At 37.3% G+C, this 23590-nt stretch overlaps 1 protein-coding gene across 1 annotated transcript in view; it reads left to right on the top strand.

Moving 5' to 3' along the window:
* DPYD (dihydropyrimidine dehydrogenase) overlaps nucleotides 1–23590 on the top strand; it is a 764091-nt gene that overhangs the window by 727907 nt on the left and 12594 nt on the right. The window contains exon 21 of the mRNA XM_046645669.1: nucleotides 17590–17733. Within this exon, the coding sequence (XP_046501625.1) occupies nucleotides 17590–17733 (144 nt within the window). The remainder of the gene's footprint in view (nucleotides 1–17589; nucleotides 17734–23590) is intronic.

Below are 23590 nucleotides of genomic sequence, written 5' to 3'. Positions count from 1 at the left end.
ATATTTTAAAAAATTTATTTTGCTTATATTTTCCTCCTTATTGTATGCATAAGAACATTGTTTGCTAACATCTCAAAAGTGGTGAAATACAGTGTTGGGCTTTCATTTGTAATAAAGATAAAATTATTCACTGTTTTGGGAGTACTTATAACTGGCATTCTAACACATCAAGATAGACCCTCTCCCCAACTCCCCTAGGCAGAGAAAAACACATTCTCTTGGAAAGATCTTCCACAAAAGGAAATTCAAAATATCATCCTCATTCTGTTTAGAAAGTCACTTTCTGAAATCTAACTAATGGGGCCTTGGGCCAGGGTGTATTAATGAATTCCATAGATAATCCCCCACAACTCAATTTATTCATTAAATTCACTTCTTTCTCTGCTGAATATATTCCCAAAACTTGATGGGTAACCCAATTGATTAATTTGTAACATATCTTTACTGTTCCTTGCTGGTAATCAGCAATGAAAAAAATCCAGTCACACAGAAGAAGCAGCACAAAGAGCCAGTTAATCCCTAACCTGCATAACCACCCCTGGATACCAGAGAGCCTACTATTCTTTAAGTCCTTCTATAGAATTCAAAATATTGGATTAGAGTATGGATGTTTCACATGTATTTATGTATGTTTGTGTGTGTATGTGTGTACATACACACGGTAAGCAGACACACATTTAATTCCATAGTTACAGGTAATAAAAAGGCTTTGGCCATATTGTTCTAAAACCACTATTAAGAAGGCAAGAATGTGCATGTTGAAGTTTCTTTCTGCATTAATAGAGATGCGGAGAAAAGTTATTGGGGTTTGCAAATTTATTTTAAACAAATTCTTTAAAAACACCACTGACCTACATTTATGAAAGAAAAACAGTCAACTACAATTGTAATTGTTATCCTGTCAGTTATTTATTAATAGACAGGCTGCTGTCATCTTTGTTAAAATGCTCTAAGTTGACAGAATTTCATTTACATAAATGGGTGCAAAGTCCTTTTTTTACTTGTCCAACAAACTGGAGACAAAGTGCCTGCCAATGTTTTAATTTCTTTTTCATGTTCTGGTTAGGGAGTGAGAAGAATGCTTTCACTCCACAGTGTCATGAATATGATAATCTATGGAAATCATGGAAAGCAGGTACTTAAGTTAAGCATATACTGTACTATGGGAATCCCTGATGAATTCAAGTCTCTTCTGTTTAGAGAAGATGTTGTTGCCTGTGAAGTGACAGACTGCCAGATGTTCATGAAGTAGCACCGTAATGGGCTCAGATCTTATCCTCTTTCCCAACCCCCACAGATGACAGCATTTACTTTAGACTACAGAATGGCCTTGCCTTCATTCTTTAAGCACTAGTGTTTACATTTACTTTTCAACTATCAAATCTTCGTTTTCTTAATTTTACTTATTTAAGCATGTGGAGCATAAAATTATATAACTATGTGGGCAATCCTGACTTTATAGAATGTATAAAGTCTAAATGTGAAATAACCAATTCGCCATCATATAAAACATGCTTAATCCATGGACATCCCTTATAAAAGCTGGAAAAATGGTTTATAGAGGGAGGGGGACTGTTTACTATAGCCTAATGTCAAGCACATTGCAAAATGTCCTAAAGCACATGTAAGTTAATAATAGAAAGAAAACTATAACACATTGGCAGAATTTATATAATAATAAGGATGTTGATGATAAAGACTAACATTTACTAAGGGCCTACTGTTTACAAGCTCTGGCTTTTTTGTATAATTTCTATAAATTATATAATCCTTACTATAACTCTATAATATGTTATTCTACTTTTAAGAATGAGGCAACTGAGATCTTATGAAGGTTAAGCAAAATTTGACCCTGTCAGTAACCTAGTAAATAATGGAACTAGGATTGGAAGCCCAGCTAAATTCAAAGACTGTACTGTTTATCCTAAATATACTGCTCCCTAGTACATTCATTCATTCAAGAATAAATGGTGGGCCAGGCATTGGGAAACATCAGTGAACAAAATTGATGAACAATCTATTCTGGCAGCTCATACCTTCTAGAGAGGTTGGAGATACAAAATAAAGAAAGAAAGAAAAAGATGATTATTAAAAGGGAGATGTGCAGAGTTTGATTTGGAGGGCCTACTCTAAGTATGAAGGCCCTAGGGCTATAAGACCTTATAAGACTTTTTGAGAAGAGCAAGAAGACCAGTGTGGCTGCAGCGTAGTGAATTAAGAGGAGAATGGTAAAAAATAAAATTGAAGTGGTAGGAAGGAGCCAAATAAGCCTGCAGTCATTGTGAAGCTTTTAGATTTTATTGTATGTACAATGGGAAATCACTGGAGAATATTAAGTGGAAAAGTGACATGTTCTGATTTCTATTTAAGACAATTGTTCAGGCTACTATTTGGAAAATACATTATAGCAAGTCAAAAGTTGTAGTGGGCAGATCACTTAGGAGGCTACTGCAGTGTTCCATGTGAGAGACAATTGAGCCTTGAAGTAGAGCCATATCAATGGAGATGATGAGAAGTGGAGAGATTTGGGATGTGTGTTGGGGTTGGAGCCTAGAAGTTTTGCTAAAATATTGAATCTAGAGAGGAAGGTAAGGGAAAGAAAGGAATCCAGAATAACTGTAGGGTTTTTAGTTGTGTGTCCTTCTGTTTGTGCTGTGTGGGGTACCACCTCAGCATGACCTGATGAGCAGTGCCGTGTCCGTGCCCAGGATCTGAACTGGTGAAACCTTGGGCCCTGGAGCACACAAACTTAACCACTCGGCCACGGTCCAGCCCCTAACCTTAGGTTTTTGGCTTGAACAAATGGGTCAGCAGTCATTCCAGTAACTGAGATGGGGAAGATTGGAGAAGGAGCATATTTAGAGTGAAATAACAAAGGATCTACTTAAGATATGTTAAGTTGGAGATCCCTTTTCAAGATTTAAATAAATATGTTAATTAAGTTGCTGGATATAGCATTCTGGAACTCAGTATAAAAAATAAAACTGGAGCTGTAAACTTGAAAGCCTTAAATAATATTTAAGGCCATAGGACATGATTAAATCACTTAGAAAGAGTATGCCAACAGAGGAAAAACAGTGTCTAGGACTGAGCCTTGTATATTTTCTAAGTTATAGGTTTTACAGAGCAACGTTGACCCAGCAAAGGAGATACAGATGTGATGTAGAAGGAAAAGTAGAACAGTATTTTAAGGAGGGAGGGATCACCTAAGTTGAATGATATTGAGAAATAAAGTAAGATGAGCACAAAACTGTGGCCCTGTGGTTTATAAAATAAAGATTGTTGTTGACCCCATTACCAAAGCATTTCCATGGCTTGGAATGGAGGACAAATTCCTGAAAAGAGAATATTGAGGATTGAATGGGAGGTGAGGATGTGAGGATAGACACTATTAACAATGCTTAAAAGAAGTTTGAAGGGAAATAGATAAATGATACCTGGAAGTGGCTGTAGAGTCAAAGGAGTTGTTTGTTCTGTTTTGTGTATTTGTTTTTAGAGTGGTAGAGATTAAAGCATATTTGTATCCTAATGAAAATAATAAAAAAATGAGAGTGAATCATAGGATGGACAGAGGTAAAAATTACAGAAGCAAATTCCTTCAGACGATCAGACATATGTGAGCTAGACTCTCAGTGGATCTTTTGAAGAACAAGGACACTTGCCACCGTGACAGAAGAAAAGATGAAGGTGATAAAAGAGATGAGGTAGATTTATAAAATTCAGAATAGTAAAATTACTTCAATATTTCTAATGATAATGTGAGGCAACATCATCAATTGAGAATGAAAAGGAGTGGCATTTAGGATTTTAGGAGAAAGAAGAAAGTATGGAAATGTCCTTTTGTAGAATGAGAAAGCTAAAGAGTGACAGTGGTAACATAGCAAGTCTTCTTGGGCACAATTGAGTGCTAATCTGAGATTATAGTTATGAATCTGGAGGAGGCATATTCTCCAGCCATATTCAGTTTCTCAAGTATAAATATGGAACAACTGGATAATTGGGTTAAGTAAAGACTAAGATTTTGCATGGTGAGTATAACAAGGGGTTAGAGGTTGTCTGATAGGATTAGACCTTAAGCAAATGATCAGATAAATGTATATCCTTGAAAACTGTGAAAAATGTTATATATATTTGCAGAATTATTTGTTTATGTTAAATCCTATTACATTACAAACTATTACCATTACTGCCCAAGGGGGGTCATCTGCCCACCATGAGACATGCAAGGTGGTAGGAGAGAAAAGGTTTTATTACAGCTTGCTAGCAAGGGGTAAATGGCCAACTAATGTCCAAAAGAACTATCTTACAGAACAAAAACTACAGGCCAGTTGTACAGGCTAGTCTCTGAGTGGGGGAGGCAGCTGGTCTCCGGCTGGTGGCATCCATCTGATCTCTGGCCAGGGGAAAACAACTGGTCTTCGTTCCTGATAATCTTTTGTTTTACTGGATATGCATCAGAGACTGGAGCAATGCCCTGTAGCCAGGTCTTCCAGTTGTCAGTGATGATGGCTATCAGCAGAGACTCTCTGCCCAGGGGTCGTCACATTCCTAAGGAACTCAAAACAACAAAGTTATTGACTTATTGAAGCTGGGAGGGGCCATAAAATCTACAGAATGTGTATTTTTCCTGGAGGGTGCATATCCAGCTGGGTTAGGTAATCAGAGGTCATTCAAAGTTAATTTTTTCTACAATATGACTTCCCTTATGTCAACCTTGTATTGAGCCGGTATCATTACAAACTCTCTAAGGATAGGGATCATGCCTGTTTTGCCCTCAACTATGTCATCAGTGCCTAGAATATAGAATGAGGGTTCACAAGAACACATTTTCTTAGATCTTTCCTGGTATTTTCTTCTAACACACCAAAAACCTTATAGTATTTTTAGGTGAAGTAGCAGCCAAAGAACTCAAGAAAGACATGGCCAGTCACTGTAGAGGAGAAGGTGCTAAGTTTGGAGTTGGGAAACTTAGGTTTGAGTTTGCTGTGTCACTTACTATTATGTGACATTGGGCATTTTGTGCTTGCCATCTGTGGGCCTCAGGATTCATCAACAATATAATAATTCTGTTATTTTGAAAATTAAATGAGATAATATGCAAAAACAATTTCTAAAACCGTTAGTGCTGTAACCATGTCATTGAGTTTTAGAGTTTGGTGCTAACGCTTCTTGGGACATGTGATGTTTAGCAACTGGCTGATGTCTGATGAAGCTCAGCAAATTATCTACAGATTATTCTACTCCAATCCTAATGGCTGATTTCTTTGACTGCTGTTCTCATTTTGTTGTATCGTTCAACATTAGGCTCACCCTTGTAGTAGACTATGGTAGCCAAGGGCAGGAGGGTGTAAAGACCAGCAACATGGATTATGTAGCCATATGGCTTTTGTAAAGCTGACAAAATCAAGTATATTATTCTCTCCCAGAAGCTGAATATTTGACCTAATGCAGTAATTGCCTAGATTCAGAATTGTTTAAAGTAAATTTTTAATAAAAATAATGGTTTTTATAATAACTATGGTCTCCAAATTATCTTGTTGTTAGATTTGGTTGTTATGAAGCAGGAGAGTGAAATAGTTGGTCATTGTTATTTTCATGATAGAAACTTTTAAGCAAAGAACCTAGAAAATACAAAGAAATTATTTGTATTGAGCTCTAAGCCATTGAATCTAAATTGATTGTTGGAACTATACTTTACAATACATTATTACTACAAATGCTCTTAGGCTGTAGGATGTTATTACCATTCAAAGTAAATGTATTTGTCAGGGATTGGTTTATGTAATATTATGGACCAGACCAAATATTGTTTGTTCAGTCATTAAGCATTAGATGAATCCCACTCTTGCGAAGCATTGTGCATAGAAGGAACCTTTCTGAATATTTTATATGAAAAGTGTTCAATCAAACTAGATCAGTTGCTGTCATTATTAAGCTGTGTACCACATATGGTTAGCTGAAATTTCTTATCAATGTAGCTTTTTGTGGATTTTATTCCTTCATTCACAAAGTGTTAATTAAGGTAAAGAACTAAGGGGAATGATAAAACATGTTTAAGAAGTATCCTGTCCTCAAAATGTTTATTATCTACTCAGTAAGACAGAGAATGCGTAAATCATGGTAATGTGGTTTAGAAAATGAAGAAGAGACAGAGAGAAAACTCTAAATCTGTGGGGCAATGATTGGCTTCAGTAGGTTCAGAGATGAGTTTTATCTTAGGGAGGTTTGCTAGTGTTTCTGTATCTGCATGCAGGAGCTGTTGTTTATGGAGTACTTTGCCACACATAAAAGATTCTTTTCTCATGTTAAATACTTCCTACTAGTATGGTAATTAATTATCTTAGAAAATTCTTTCCTTTCCACTAAAAACTTGCACTTACTTTCATTTTCTCTCCAACATAAATCCCCTGCTTAGCATAGAAACCCTAAAAATTGACTTTCAAAATGATGATCATTTTTTCCAATATGTCCTGAACTGTAACTCCAAATAGGATTTTCGATTGGATCAAAATGTAATATTTTATGCCCTATGCCACTCTTACAGGTAAAAAGGCTTAAAGCAGTCATCCAGGTATTTCCATGTAGGAAAATATTAGGTATCGTATTGAATAAAGATGGAAAACATTGATTAATCTTCTACTCTTGCTCCAAATATAGCCTGAATCCTGTATGCTTTTTTCATATTTATAGCAGTCCTGTTTTCTTCATCACCCCATTTTTCTGTTTTCCTTCGCTTCTATCCCATTGTATGAAGTAATTTTTATTCCATCTTCCGTCATGGATTTTGCCCTTGACAGTCTATGCAATGTTTAGCCATGAAAGCAGTAGCATGTTGAAGGTGGATTTCAAAAGCAAATCATTACATCCAAGTCCTCCTGTGGCATTGGAAGGACCATAGCTCAGGATGTCTTTATGTGTAGCTAATATTTTATGACATTTTTACATTCAAAATACTCACTTCCTCTTTAGATTGTTGATTATATTGAGCATAAATCATATTTGTGCTCAATATAATAAAATAAAACTTTGGTTCTATACTGCTTTATAGTTTTCACAATAGTAAAAGCTGTATTTTAATAATCTACCAGTGTCTTCTTATTTCAAACAATTGTTGTGAGGAGGAAGTAGTCAGTGTGATCACTGTTATTTCTGTTTTACACAGATGAAAGCTCACAAAGGACAAGTGACTTGTCTTAGAGACCAAGTGCTTAGTCTCTGCATCCTAAGATGAGTGATCATTCTGTATGTTGCACTGCTTTTCTGTGTTTTCCTCCAACACTAAAACTCCCAGTATACACCAAATGCAACCACAATTTATATATATTTTAGTCTTACTTACTTGGCAATTTCATGCCTGTTATCACTTATATCCACTTCTAATATGTATGTGGTTGATTTTGTATAGGATGTGTCTCAGGTGAGTTTGTAACTAGACGTCAAACTTCATAAAAAGAATTACTGTGTATCTTAATTGTGATAATAGCTTTTATTTAAAAAATTTTTATTTCCCTTAATTATCTATACAGATTTCATTATTTGGTTGTACCTCCCACCAATAAAGCCTAAAACAGTTTATGAACTCATCTAACCTTGGGGGTTTGATAACTGTTCTCTATATTTATTCATATTTTGTGGCTTAAAGAGACTCAGAATGTTCTATAGTAAAATAGGAGGGAAAGAGTTATAATTTGCAACTCAATCCAATGTTTCATCCACAGACTATGTGATGCCATCTGGGCATAAACCCTGAGGATTTCTAACTGTGATTTTGAAAACAAAACAACCCATATCACTGGAAGGAATCTTATAAATTATTTGCTTCAACCCCCTCATTTTACAGATGAGAAAACTGAGACTCAGAGGGAGTCACTACTCTGCCATAGGTCGCAAAATGAGCTGATAGCAAAGCTAAGATCAGAGCATTGTCTCCTAACTCTCAAGTGAGTGCTGTTTCTAATAGACCATGCTACCTCCCCAGAAAGATGCCTCCCATGGGGCACTGCTTCTTGAGAATGAAGTATATTAAATTCACATTTGGCTGCTAATCATTTTCTCAGCAGCTCTATGGTATTTCATTAACTGCTGCATGTAACACTCTGACCTTTCACCTGTATTAACTTGAGCTCATTAAACTGGAGGCCAGTAATAAACAGGACTCAACTAATACAGATATTTTGCATGGTATGTATTCAGCATTTTTTTTAATGGTGTCGACTATGTGAAACATTTTTCCCTTCACAGTTTGTGGAATGAGAAAAACAGGGAGCATAGATTTCGAGGAATGGAGTATGTGTGTAGTTTGGCTCTTTATATCAATCAAAAGCATATTAAATGCTCATCTTACAGAAAGCTTTGTAAGGACTATAAAGAAATATGAGTGACAGCATTGCACAGGGTCTGACATCTGGCAAACTGGGATTTGAATCCTGTTTCTGCCATTTATTAATGGTGAGAATTGAAACAAGTTCCTTAGCCTTTCTGCATCTCAGTTTTCTTATCTGAAAATGGGGCCAAAAAGACACCCACCTCATAGGGTTGCCACGAAGAACAGATCATGTACTCGTATGCTTTGCAAAGGGCCTGGTATGTAGCAGTGTTCAATAAAGGTACTGATTTTGTTGAAGATGATGATGATGATACAGTTCCTTCATAGAACTTACAATCACCTCTCACTACAGCTATTGTTGAGGAAGTTGATTTTCCCCATGTTTTCTTGCCCCACTTCATCGTCACTACAGAACACAAGCAAGGGTCCTCCAGAGTGCAAGGGAAGAAGAAATTCTCCTATTTCATAGCTCCCAGGTTCCCCACCAACATTATTTTATGCTCATTTTGACTAGGAAGTAACCGTCCTGCAGCTTGCAGCCTACGCAGGTGCCAGTTAACACAAGTTCCTATGAAATGTTGAAAGTGTTTGAGATTCTGACTGAGCAGGGGGTGGGGAGAGAGGAGAGGTCATCTGTAGAAAGATAAGCAGCAAAGAAGAAGAAACAGAGGTCTGTCAGAGAAGAGTCCTGTGTCAGAAAGAATGAAAGCGGAGTGGTTTCAGACAGGGTCACTGTCAGAGTAGGGGTGTAGCAGTCAGCACACAGTGTGGAGGTGAAGGTCAATGTTGGACTCATGGGGTTGAGATGTGAAGTCAGTATTGGTTCTCTGTTTCCCAGAGTACCATAAAATCTTTAAAAAATCTTCTAAGTCATCTATTTAGCTTTTCTGCTGCTACTGGAATCCCATCCCAACATTCTGGACCATTATCTTCTTTCTGCCACAAACCTCCTCCCACAACCCACCTTTCTTTCTGCCACCACAGGGATCTGATCACGTATTTTCAAATATCTAGTGTTTCCTTACACGCTAAAGAATAAAAATCCAAACTGCTTTGCCCAGAATTTAGAGCCCTCCAGAGATTTCCCAGCTTTATCCACTACTATTGCTCAGTCACTTACTATATTTTAGCCACATAAGAAGGAGTTCATACCATGTGATCCAGCTATTCCACTGCTTGGCATTTATCCAAAGAACATGAAAACACAAATGTGTAAAGATATATGCACCCCTATGTTCATTGCAGCATTATTCACAATAGCTAAGACTTGGAAGCAACCTAGGTGCCCATCTAGGGATGAATGAATAAAGAAAATGTAGTATATATACACAGTGGAATACTACTCAACCATAAAAAAGGATGAAATCCAGTCATTTGTGACAACATGGATGGACCTTGAGGGCATTATGCTAAGCGATATATGTCAAGGGGGAAAGTCAAATACCATGTGATCTCACTCAGAAATAAAAGAGAAAAATGACAACAATCGCATAGAGACCAAGATTGGATTGGTAGTTACCAGAGGAGAAGAGGGGAGGCAGGAGGGCAAAAGGGGTGCTTAGGCACATGTGCATGGTGATGGATTGTAATTAGTCATTGGGTGGTGAACATGATGTAATCTACACAGAAATCGAAATATAATGATGTACACCCCAAATTTATGTGATGTTATAAACCAATGTTACTGCAATAAGAGAAAAACATTGAAAAAGGAATGAGTTCATTCTGTAGTTTCTTTACTTTTCATTCCTTTGCTCATTCATTCCTTTATCTCTCTCTTGTCTTTCAGCACCACACACTATTTCTCCCTTTTACAATCTTTCATCACAGTTTAAATTCCTCCTTTACTAGAAAATCTTTCTTAATCTCCTAGTTGGAGTTAATTGCTCCTGGATTGAAGTTACATCAAACTGTTTGTGCATCTCTTCCTCTACTTATCCCGTTCTTCCTTACACTCACCTACATAACCCAGATGTCAGCTGAGATCACTGTGCCATCCTTTTGGAATCCCTGGAGATTATGTTCTCTAGTTCACTTCTGGCTGTAAATTCCTGCTCTCACTGAATTCTGAGTCTCCCTCAAATCTTCCCTCTTGTTGGTTTCTATTCTTTGAGTTATATGCCAACCCAACTAGGAAACTCACTGATTTTTTAGGAATTTCTCGGAAATTTCATTGATTTTCTTCCAAGTTTCTCTCCAAGGCATGTCAGTGTGTAGGAGACTTTATCAAAGTTTTAGGGGTCACGTAGGAGGATTTAGATTGTAGCAACGCAAACAGCTTAAAATTGAATATTAACACGTCCTCTTTATGAAAGTCCTCGTCCGGCCATCAAATCATCAGGCTCTGCTCTCTCTCTGTCCCTCCCTCTTCCTTCTCTTTTTGCTCTTTCCTCTTCCTTCTCCTTTCTTGTCTTTTCTCCCTCTGCTAAGGAACTCTTCTGCATTTCTAATACCTACTGATTTGGCCATCTCTTTGTTTTTGTTTCTCCTAAATCATGCCAGCAGGGCTTAATCTCTCAAGCTCCAAGCTAAAGGTATTGCTTTAAAATTTACAGCTTTAAACAATGAAGTTTGTTTCTTTAGAGAAACCTGATATGCTTGATTTAAATAATATTTCCATATGAAATAATAATGTTCTCATCTCACTTCTGTGGAATGAGTCAATCTTCCTCACAAGGCCTTAAGCTCCTTTTAGAAAGAACTACCTCCTAGTGGTCTTCATGGCCCCAGCACCTGCACAATGCTTGGCAAAAAGCAAGTCTTACCTCTTTCATCCTTTGCTGGCATTCCGTTAATGTTGGATTTTCTTCTCTTGATTGATGTTCTTCCTAACACGCATTCCAGTTTCTTCACCACAAAATGTGTTTGCTTCCCCTTCACAGAGTAAGCTCCTCACCCTCTTGTATCTTATTAGACACAGAGCAGAGGCTTAGCAGTCTGCTGGCTCCCCAGCGCCCCTTCCAAAGTGCCACCCTTCTCCCTCTTGTGTTTCTTCCACCTGGAGGATTTTCTTCCCCTTTCCTGACCCTCACACCTTATCTTCACTACTTGCCAACCTACCTTCCCCTTATCCTTCAGAACTTAGCTCCTATGTCACTTCCTCTAGAAGAGCTCTGACCCCTCAGCCTGGGTTAGGTACACACTGTCATTGCTCATCTAACATCTTGTGTCACCTTTGCCGTAGCCCTTGTCTCAGGGTACTGCAATTGTTATTAACTATAGACTCTTTAAAGTCACGGATTGTCTTTTACATATATATTTTGTATGGTACTTTATAAATGTTTTTTGAATTTATGAATCACAGCTATTGTGTAAGTATGATAATTTTTACATGATTTTTAATATTAAGGGAGCCTATTTATATGTTTTAATTTATTTCTTAAAGTAATCGTTTGGGATTGTCTCACATGTCAAACAAGTAGCAGGATTTTTTAAGTACATTCAATATATTCATTCTTTCATTTATTAAGTTTTTAATAACATATGATTACCTGTTGTGTGCTGGATCAAAAATTAACTCTCTAGTAGTTCAAGTGGGGGGATGGAGGCACAGGCTAACAGTGATAAGACAATGAAGTAAAAACAAAGACTAAAATGTGTCCAGAGTCCTTTGGAGCACTGTGAGGGGCTCCTAACAATGAGTAGGGAGGGGAGTCAGTAAAGGAGATTACTTAGATGCTATGATGACCGAGCTGAGACTAAAACGCCAAATGGGCATGTACCAGGTGAAAAAGACAGGGAGGGGGCATTCTGAGCAGAGGGGATGCATGAGCAAACATGGAAATACAGAGCATGGTACACAGTGCGATATGAGTAGTTAAGGCTTATGGGAAGAAATTGGCAGGCATGCACTTTACAAATATTATTCCATTTAATACTTATACCAACATCGTGAGTTACATACTGTCATTCTCATTTCATTGATAAGGAAAATTAGTAGCAGAACGGTTAAGTAATTGGCTCATAGTCACACAGCTAATGAGTGTAAAACTGTGATTTTAATGCAAATATGACTTTTATATCAGTACCCTAACCACTCTGCAAATGTTGGCTTTCTACTTCCACTATGAACTGTCATTGCTTTTGACTGACACAGACATCAGATTTTTGATCAAAAGTCATATGCTTACATTTATCAGGTTAAACTAATAGTTTTATTTCGTTAACTTCATATATTTTGCATGTCTAACTCACTGTCCCAATTTGAACCATTGAGCACCACATAGTGTTAATGATGACATAATAAAGAGCTAGTCCTTCTTTCTCTGTCTTCTTATTGTTTTCCCTGTCCAAATTTGATAATATCATGAAAAATTGCTTACTGTTCTATCAGTAATTAAGCATTACATACCAATTACTCATGGGAAAAATCTGAGTTTCTGAATCTAAACCATGCTAAAACAGATTTTGAAAGAAAAATCAGGGTCAAATGTAAGTAATTGATTACTCCTATACTTGAGGAAAGAAGAAAAGTAACTGACTTCAGACAGAACAGAACAGAGACTTCTTCTCTGTATCTCCCATACTACCTTGCATCATGCTGGGTGCTCAGGGATTAAAATTAGGGTGTGTTAGGAACAGACTCAAAGAAGCCATGCTCCTAGCCCTTGTGCTCCCGCATTTTCTATTTCAGATATCCCAAAAGTACTCCACTGCCATCTTGAGTTTTGTTAAAGATCGATTCTTTGAAGGTTTATTCTCTTTAGTTTTCTCTCCAATTGTTGGTCCCTCCAATTGTTGAGATCAAACAGTTTTCCGAGGAGTTTGGTTTATCATGCCCGTGGATAACTGCAATAACCAAGTATACTTGATCAATAATTCAGTCTGACACTAGCCCTGAATGAATGACAAGACATACTTATAAAATGAATAACAATGATAATTGCACATGTATGGAAATTATTTAACCTATAATGTACTACAGGACACTTCCTGGCCCAGAGTAGGCTTTTGATATTGTATTTGTTGAATAAATGGCAAGAGATAAATGGTGTAACTAACTCATATGTGAACATGTTTTTTAAATAAAAAAGTCAGTTCTTAGTTGTGAAACATATATTCTTTACATCTAATTTATTCCTCAGTCTGTCAGTGTATACACACACTCACACGCACACCGATATATATATACACTCATATATATATAAATCCATATGTATATGGATTTATTTATACTAAGTGCAATTTATACTGAGTTCAATATATGTGCAATATATATATATTGCACTCAGTGTGTATGTATATATACATGTATATATATATATGCAATATATATATATCACACTCAGTATAAACGTGAAATCCTTTTATCTTTTAACTTATTACCATTTGGATATCAAAGTAATTACTTTTCTTGCTGTTATTGTTGCCAATTAGATAAGAAAGTATGATTAGGAAAATAGAGTTGATCCATTACAGCACTATAGACCAGTGCTATTAGCCAACTTGGTGCCGTTCTCATAAAAATTATACAATTTAAACTGGAAGATACCAGTGCCTGCTTCTATTAGAAACAAGAACCTTTTCTACTTCATAATATGCTCAATTACCTTTAGATTGATCTATGAATAAATTGCAATCCAAACAGACTTCTTTACCTTAAAGCCTTGCTGGCTTAAGGTATCATTGTTGATTTATTATGTTGTCACTTTTCTATCGGCAATATAATGCTTGTTATATCTGGATAGAGACAGTTTTAGTGTGAGACACTGTTATCTTTAAATGAGTAGGATTTAGCCTTTCTGATGAGAACAAATTCATCAATGATGAATCCCTGGAGAAACTGTTGAAACAAAAATCACACCATTTCTGAGCTTTGTGCAGTTCATCAGTTACAAAGCAGCTTTTGATTGTCCTAAAGAACTTTTCCCTTTGTTTAAGAAATATAGCATGACGCTCAACACCTCTCACTTTGAGTTACCACAGGCTACAGCTTTTTCTGTGAGAAAATAATGAATGAAGAGGAAAAGCTCCTGCTGCTGGCTCTGTCGGGCCCTGCTGCTTCTCCTCCTGCAATAGGAAATCAATTAACTATATGTTCAGGCAGAGGTTTGAGCTAAATGCTTTATTAATCATCACTGATGGCAACGTACACAGTGGCCAAATAGTCATTCATCCCCACTCTTTCTTAGTTTTGGTTTGTTTTTTGTTGTTGTTGTTTTGGCAAGATCAGAATGCAAATATATGCCTAAATGTAGTATATGTCAAGGTGATCCTCTGGTGCAAGAGAGAATTGATCTTTTACATTTTCAGAAAACTTAATTTTTAAAAGGTTCAGTATTCAAATATCTTAGGGGCATTTTCATACATCGCATAATTTTTTTTTTAAAAGCACTGAACTTTCTTGCTAATTCTGCATTATACTAACGCAGAAAACAAAATGTCTATAGCAGCCTTGAAGTTTTGGAAGCTGATACTTGATGTCAGCCTCGGGGATCTCCATCTGGCAGTGAGAAAACACACACAAAGGACCCCCTCTGATTTGGAGATGCCCGGTGGAAGGCTGAGGGGGCAGTCACTAATATTTTGTGCGGGTGTGCTTTCAGTTTAAAGAAAAAATTTGGCAACAGTTTTCCTTCTTTTCCATTGGTTCTTCTAACCAACACACAAAGAATTCTACAGGAATCTTTAGGCTAAATAGAGAACCTCTCCTTAGGAGTAGTTATAAAAAATAAGCATATTAGAATCATGGTGCTGGTCGCCATGGAAAGCCTGCATAATTTAAATATGACAAATGTGGTCAACCACTGCAAAAAAATTGCAGAAAACAGGGGGCTGGCCCCGTGGCCGAGTGGTTAAGTTCACGCGCTCCGCTGCAGGCGGCCCAGTGTTTCGTTGGTTCGAATCCTGGGCGCGGACATGGCACTGCTCATCAAACCACGCTGAGGCAGCGTCCCACATGCCACAACTAGAAGGACTCACAACTAAGAATATGCAACTATGTACCTGGGGGCTTTGGGGAGAAAAAAAAAAGGAAAAAAATAAAATCTTTAAAAAAAAAAATTGCAGAAAACATCAGGCTGTTGTAAACATCTAAACATGTAAACCTGTAGAGTAAACAGCTACTCAGGCTGTATCCTACTCACTTATTATCATTATTATTATTATTATTATTCCCAGAGTTGGAAAAATTTGAAACCATCACAGTTTAAATTTAACTGCTTTATTTCTCTCCCTTTGGATAAAGAGTATTCTAAATGGGGGGAAAAATCTCCTCTGGTCTATGTTTTAAAAAAGTTAGATGAAAAAGTTCCAAGAATGATTCCTTTTGAATAACCTTAGGAGAACCTTAGGTGGAGTTAGACAGTGTTGAATAAGGTAAGCCCCAATCAGGGAATCAGGGTCATGGTTCCGATTTTCATAGAGCTTGCCACCATAAAAGATCTTCTAGAACCAGGTCACGTGATTCAACCTTGACGATTCTTGACAATCTTCAAGAATGTAAGATTAGGATTTAGATGCCCTTGATGTGTAAGAGAAGTGTGGAGAGAGTGATATTCTGACAAGATTCTTATCGTGTGGACACCCGTTCACCACCTTATGAGGTGTTATCAGGACCCCAGGGACATTTCTTTGGCCTGAAGCATAATCCCTAGCACCTCATCTGCCCCAGGAAAAAGTCATTTCATAAGAGGACACTTCAAACAAGCATTATCTTTTCTACATTAAAGGGGCCCACATGGGTGATAAGTACTGAGGATTTGTTTTATACTCTTATTTATTTTATGGTTTTTCACAAGACAGCAACACTTACTTTATGGTAAAATAGATACAGTATATTCTCTCCCTCCATTATACCATTCCATATAACTGAAATCATTAAATATTATAATTTAGGAAAGCGTTAAGGTGTAGAGATGAAGTATATAGTTCTAGTTTAATTGTCTATAAATTAATTTGGCATTCATAACATTGTTTCCATTTGCTTGACTTGTTGACATAATTACAGTAAATTGATAATGGAAGCAGTAATCTTAGATATTCCACATAAACATACTCTGCTAATATAAATTTTCACTTGCAGTTTGGCTGAATTGGAAGATGGTTTATGTTTAGTTTCTCGACCCTACTGGCATCTCTAAAGAACCAGAGAACTCGTTTTCCTGGGGCATTCTGCAGCCTGGCAAGTGGAGGCCAGTGTTCTGAAACAAGTGTGATTTTTCACCCAAGTGCTTGCTAGGTCAGAGATCAGGGTGACCCCGGACTGCTGTAGTTTTCCAAGCCTCCATCAGCTAGATAAATGGGCTTTATCCTGCCTGGAGTGCGGGGGGATGTTTTTGCAGTCTTAGAAAAGAGACCAAGCAATTCCAGGTTAGAGGAGGACACAGAACAGTTGGAATTCAGTGGTGTCTGTCCCCAGCAGCATGTGTCAGTAAAAGTGAAGATCAAAGCTTCCAGAAGAGGAGAAGGGCAAAGTGAAGAGGAAATAATTGTGGTATAATGAATAGTATGAGGGCATATTCATGTTAACTTGAAACCACTTACCATTTTTCCATGACACCCAGGTATCTTTCTAAATGAACTTTATAAAGTACAATTGAATAACCTTGAAATTTAAAGCTCCATGATGTGATTTTTAATACTGATGGAGTTTGCTTAAGCACTGAGATATTTCCTCTGCTTTTCATTTCTATTTTTGCCTTTTCCATGCAAAATAAAATTTATTTTCTGTACAGAGAAATCAATATTTTTACCATTTTGTTTTTCAGCTATTCCAGTAAATTGCAATCAACATTAGTTACAATCTTTAAAGAGATGTAGTAGGAATTTGAACACAATAAAATAGAGATACAGATTAGAACTTTGGCAAAGTACCTTTGCTATTGACAAAAGCATTTATCAGGGACTATGGCTGTGTCTATATTGTGCTAAAAACTTGATGAAGAGGAAAAAAATCATCAATAGGATTCACTTTCTGTCTATATGAACCAAACAAATGGTCTAACTAATAGTTATTGTTTTAAGTGAATGGATTTGGTTTACCATAGTGAACTTTATTCCATATAGAAATGTATTTTAATTAACATTTGTATATCGAATACATACATATTTGGTAAAGGTATTTTTGTGTTCTTTTTAATAATTAGTGCAATCTGATACCGGGAAGACTAGTGATCCAAGAATGAATGAAGACCTGCTTACAGTATACAGGAAACAATCTCAAAACACACATTTGTTTGCTAATAATATTTAGATGTTTATATCCTCACATGTTTCTCTTCTCTGAGCTAACATGCTTTCTTATTTGTGTATTTTCCTTTTAGAAACTGCCAAGTTTTGGACCTTATCTTGAGAAGCGCAAGAAAATCATAGCAGAGAACAAGATTAGACAGAAAGGACAGAATGCAGCTTTTCCACCACTCGAGAGAAACCCTTTTATCCCCAAAAAGCCTATTCCTGCCATCAAGGTAAAAATTAAGCCATATATATAAATATGTATATTTTATTGTTCAAATATACAATATAGTTGGTGTTTATTCTCTGTTTAAATGTATCACTGATATTGTTTTAAAAATATACCAAAAGTTTTAAAAATTCTTTCTATGGTGATAGGATAGTCTCTTTTATTTGTATATTTTATGCTTTTTAGGACACTGTCAAGTATATGTTTCATGGAAATTTTTGTATGTATTAAATGGGCCAGGAAATATTAAGGTGAATTCTTTGTATTTTCATAGTCATTTTAAAATTATTTTAATCCACAATTAAATCCAAGAGATATATTAGCCATACAGTGCAACTAAATGATCAATATCAACATGATACCTTACATTTTAGACAAACTTTCTCTGGTTCAGCCTCTAGAAGGCCTGTAAAATTTGGGTCACAGGAGATTATTTTCTGGATAATAGCAAAAATTATCATTAAGATGGAATTGTGTGTGTTATATTTCTTTTTTTTTTTCCTTGAACTTTTTATTTTGAGAGAGATGTCGATTCTCATACAGTTGTAAGAAATAATACAGAGAGGTCTTATGTACCCTTTACCCGGTCTCCTCAGTGGTAGCATGTTGCAAAACCATGATACAATGTCACAACCAGGATAATGACACAGACCTAATCTACTGATGTTACTCAGATTCCTCCACTTTTACTTCTCCTCATTTGTATGTGTGTGCACGCCTGCACGTGTGTTTGTTTAGTTCTGTGCAATTTCACCACATGTGTAGGTTCCGCCACCACAGTCAAGATGCAGAGTTCCACCACCACAGGGATCCCTCAGGTTGCCCTTTTCTAGCCACAACTGCTTGCCTCCTGCCCACCTCCCCCAAGATGGATTTGTATTAAAGCAATCATCATGAAAAAAAAAAGGGAGTGTTACCGGTTCACGTTCTCTCTGAAATCCCCATCACTAGTGTCAGTTGCAGTTACTGAAACTTATTCTTCTCTATTTAGTGACAATATACTCCCACATCTCCATGTTCTGTTTGAAGCATCAGCTGAACAGCTTGCTCTTAGGAGCTCTCAAGTGGACCTCCCTGAAATTCATCTTTAGTAGTCAAGTAGGAACTGGAACCTTTAAAAATCCTCTCTACCTGTAAGACAAAAAAAAAAAAAAATCTGTCCTATGCTAAAAACAGTGGAGTTTAGACTTGATGTTGCAAAATTTACGTGATTCAGAGTTCTGAAAGGAAATATAGAAGTGCCTGAGCATGAATTCTACCAGCACTTCAATGCCATAATTCCAAATAAAGGGAACACTTGGGACTTTTAACAGCGTAATGGCCCCAAATCGTCTCTTGTGCTATGTCCTTTAAATTGTTTGTGTTCTAGTAAAAGGATGAACTGGACACTGATGGTAAAGAGGAAGCAAGATCCTTCAGGTCTTTATAAGCCCCACCCCCCATGTTTGGCTATGATTATTATATGATTTGGGGTTAAGTAGGAATTGTCCCAGCTCTCTCTTCTGAATTAATTTGAATTAAATGTAAGATCTCTCTCTTTTCCTTGTGTATAAAAATTTCAAAAGAAAGATATTTATACTTGAAATAAAAGAAGTGCAAGGTGATTATAAAAGCGTTTTGACCTTTTCTAGTCTTCTGTTCCCTCAGGGAGTGTTTTGATAACCTAGAAGCAAAACAAAAACAACAAATGAAAAACCTACTGTAGTTGAATTAAAGCTGATGGATCACTAATACAAATAAAATATCAAACTCAGCAGAATTAAATAAACCAAAGAAATGTGGAGTCAGGAAAGTAAGTAAACATTTTTGAAGAGGAGAGATGAGGAGTCTTATTAAAAATAGTACAGGTTTGGGGCCAGCCCGGTGGCATAGTAGTTAAGTTCTCGCACTCCGCTTTGGCGGCCGGGGGTTCACAAGTTCAGATCCTGGATGTGGACCTAGCACCCCTTGTCAAGCCACGCTGTGGCAGCAGCCCACATAAAGTAGAGGAAGATTGGTGCAGATGTTAGGTCAGCAATAATCTTCCTCAAGCAAAAATAGGAAGATTGGCAACAGATGTTAGCTCAGGGCCAATCTTCATCACAAAAAAAAAAATAGTACAGGTTTACATTCCCCTCCTGAGTTGTCTCATCTTAGAAGTTATCCAAATTGAAGTATCCCTGGTGTCACATTGCCTCAAAACATTGTAGATACCGTTTTCCAAGCACCTAAGACCATAACGGTGCCAACATATTAAGGGGCTGCTATGGTAGATTTTTCTCAGCGTCCAGTGGATTTTCCACTACCTTGGCCCTCTCCCCAGGTGTCCATAGTCATTCTACCTATTGTCATTTCTAGGAAGATAGTGTGCCCTGTCAGAAAGCATAATGGTAGCTGATAACGGTGGGGGTGGGGTGTTCTTTCTGGGGGGGGGGACATTTTCACTAGTTATAAGTTCAACTCTCTCTTTGGAAAGTGAGGAATTACATTTGTGATAAAGATGACTGCTCGCTTCATCTTGCTTTCTATAAGGCTTTCTACAGAGTGGGGGACAGCATATGTTTTAGAGGAAGAAGGAAGATACAGAGATCTGTTCCTGTCCGCAGAAATATCCATGGGTCCATCTTGACTTCAGATGACTCTTGATCTCTAGAGACATGATGTTATCGAAAGTGAACTCTGTGTGTGTGTGTGTGTGTGTGTGTGTGTATGATATTGTATTTTTAATTAGAGCAGTTGTCCTTTAATAAATCCATTTTCACTCACATTCCAGTATGACTTTCCAGAGCAGGATAGAAAGTTTATCTCCTGGAAGTGCTCCTGGAAGTATGTGGCAACCAATAGCTCTAATGTGTTATACTGTTCTGAGTGCTATACATGTTTTATCTCATTTAATCTTTACAATACCTGGGATAGCTACTATCTTTATGTTCATTTTACAGATGAGAAAATCGAGGAACAAAGAGAGATTAAATAATTTGATCAAGTCATGTAGTAAACAGTGGTAGAGCGGAGGATGGAGGTGAAATTGAGTATTGCTGGCTCAGAAGTTTCAAAAGATAGACTTATAATAGGGACTAGAAAGGTCTGCATCCATTCTAGAAAATATATGGAATATACCTAGAAACAGCTCATGCAAGGTGAAGATGTCAACATGGAATAATGAAACATTTACTAAGGGAATTACAACACATGGGTTTTGTCACAGTTGTACTACTCGTCACTTGATTTGGGGCAAATATCTCATAAGAGACTTATAAAATGAGACTACTGGACAAAGAAGTCTCTTTTCCTTGCACCTTTCCTTCTTTCTGTCCTCAGTCAGCTAATCGGTGTGGTGGAGGTAACAAAGGTGTCTGCCTCACTGGGTTATAAATTAAGTAGTGTGTGAAGTGCTTTTAGCCTGCACCAAATATGTCTAAATAATGGTACGTACTATTAGTTATTATTTTTAGGAATGGATAGGTTGAAGGAGATGACAGCTTAAGGTGACTCTCCATTTCTGTTTTGTCCAACAAAATGAACTGAAGAACGAAAGTAAGGACACTTAAAGCTCTGGACGCCAACTAAGTTGGAAGGTTTGAAGAAGCCCATGTATTTTCCAGGAAATCTTTATTGCATACCTACCATGAGATAAGCAATGTGCTAGGAATTGGGCATCTATAGTACAATAAATAAAACAGACAAACCTCTGTCCTCATGAAGCATACAGATTAGAGAAAGACTCCCACAATAATATAAAATTATATTTGTGATACAAACTAGGGAAAATACAGGATGTATGAAGTCTCTTTCATAGGAAGACCTCATTTAGATTGAAGGGTCTAGGAAGGCCTCTCTGAGCAAGTGACATTTAAGAGTCCTTTAGACCAGGTAGAGATTAGAAGGATAAGGGGAAAAAAGAATGTTCCCCCATAATGTGGTCCTAGATCTGGTGAGTGGTCATGGTTGTGGAAGCAGGCAGAAATTGATGAAGTCTTGTCAATTCTCCTCTAAAACTTAGTGATTCTCACTATATATTGAGAGATAAGGGATAGTGAGGAGTTGAAAATAAGGACCCTAAGATTAGACTTTTGCTAGTTCCACTAATTGAGATAAAGAAAAATAAAAGATAATGAATCAGGATTCTGTTTTTAGTGTTTTTAAGTTTGATGAGGTTTTTTTGATGTGGGATGGAAAATTTAGATTTGAGCATATTGAAATAAATGAACTTAAGTGAATATGGACCTGTGCTGGAAGATACACACAAAAAAAGAACTGACATGTTGACTGCCTACTGTGTGCCAGGCACAAGATAGGAACTTCGCGTATATTTTCTTATTTCTTACTTAACCTAATACCCTAAGAGGGAGAAGGAAGTTCTAGGGAAGCAAATGAGAAGAAGTGAGCCAAGAAATAGGAGAAAAATGTGAGGGAAACCAAAAAGGGAGGAAGTCTTAAGAATGAGGAAGTGGTCCACAGGTCAGAAAACGCTGCTCATCTTAGCTGCAATACCTCGTATTGTTTCATTTTATCTTTCACATGGAACCACTGTGATTCCAACCTACAAGTGGTGACAGTTGTCGTATTCACGCATATGTCCATTTGGTCATTCATTCAACAATTATTAATGTACACCCTCCGATGTTCCAGCACTGATAAAGTCATTAGCAATTCAATAGTGAACAAAATAAAAGCCCAGGTCACATGGCGCTTACGTTTTAGTATGGAGAAACAAACAAACAAATAAACAAGTGAATACTTAGGAAGTCAGATGGGCACAGTGGTGTGGAGAAAATACAGCAGCATTAGGAGAATAGGAACTGCTAGAGAGGTTGGTCAGGCGATGCCTACCTGAATAAATGGCATTTGAGTAAACACTAAGAGTGAGTGAACCATGTGGATAGATATCTGCGGGGGAGAACCCTCCCTTCAGAAGTGTGAAGACCTGAAATAGGAAAGTCCTTGTCAGGAAACCACTGAGGTTTTTAAAGGGAAGAATGACGTGATCTGCCTTAATTTTGCAAAGGATGCTTCTGACTGCAGTGTTGATACAAGATCCTAGATGGCCACGGGCAGGGCAGAGAGACCACTTAGAAGGCTGTTGATACACACCAGGCGAGAGATGGGCAGAAGGCAGAAGAAATACTAGTAATGGCAGAAGGCCTCAACTCCATTGTTTTAAATGAAATGATGTGTGTGAAAGTATTACACACAGCCTAGTTCTATTCAAATGTAAGGAGCCGTGGTTACTGTCATTTTCATTTCAGTCCCCTGCCCCTTTGCCCATTATTTCAGACTCCAGCTGGATGATGTCACTGTGCGGTTGTTCAGTCCCCATTGAAATTAACAGCCACATTCCCTTTAAGAGTCGTTTTCTCTCTGCTTGTGAATCAGACGCTGCTTCTCGTGCTGTTATTGTTCTATTCTACCACACGTACCCAGGCATGCTATGTACTTCCCTCTGCTGCTTCATCATGACTTTTGTGTTTTCCCTACAGTATTTCTTCTCTTCTTGACATCCCACTTTTCCTTTTCCCTTTCTCCTGGAGGGTCTGGGTTATCTGTTTTCGTGCTTAATATTTTCTCTGTCCACCCATCTGTTTATTTCAGCTCGTTTCTTCCCTCCTCTCTGCTGGCCTCTTTATAGATTCCTCTGTTCAATAGTTTAAACTCCATGACACTGCTTTGTTTATCCTCTCAGCCAGCACAGTACATTATTCCCCATCTGCTATTGAAAGAGCCCTGGTGGCCCACAAAGTTAACTAAGCCCCTCTTGTCTGAGCAAGTTTTTCAGTGAGGCATTCAAGTTTCTAATCTGCCCTCCTCTTCCCTGGTTATGAGTGTGACAATATTATTTCTAAGCAAGCCATGCTCAATAGATCTCATCTTTTGTTCTTTTT

This window comes from Equus quagga, chromosome 18 (genome assembly GCF_021613505.1).
Source record: "Equus quagga isolate Etosha38 chromosome 18, UCLA_HA_Equagga_1.0, whole genome shotgun sequence".
Lineage (NCBI taxonomy): Eukaryota > Metazoa > Chordata > Mammalia > Perissodactyla > Equidae > Equus > Equus quagga.
This window is presented reverse-complemented; position numbering and strand designations above follow the sequence as displayed.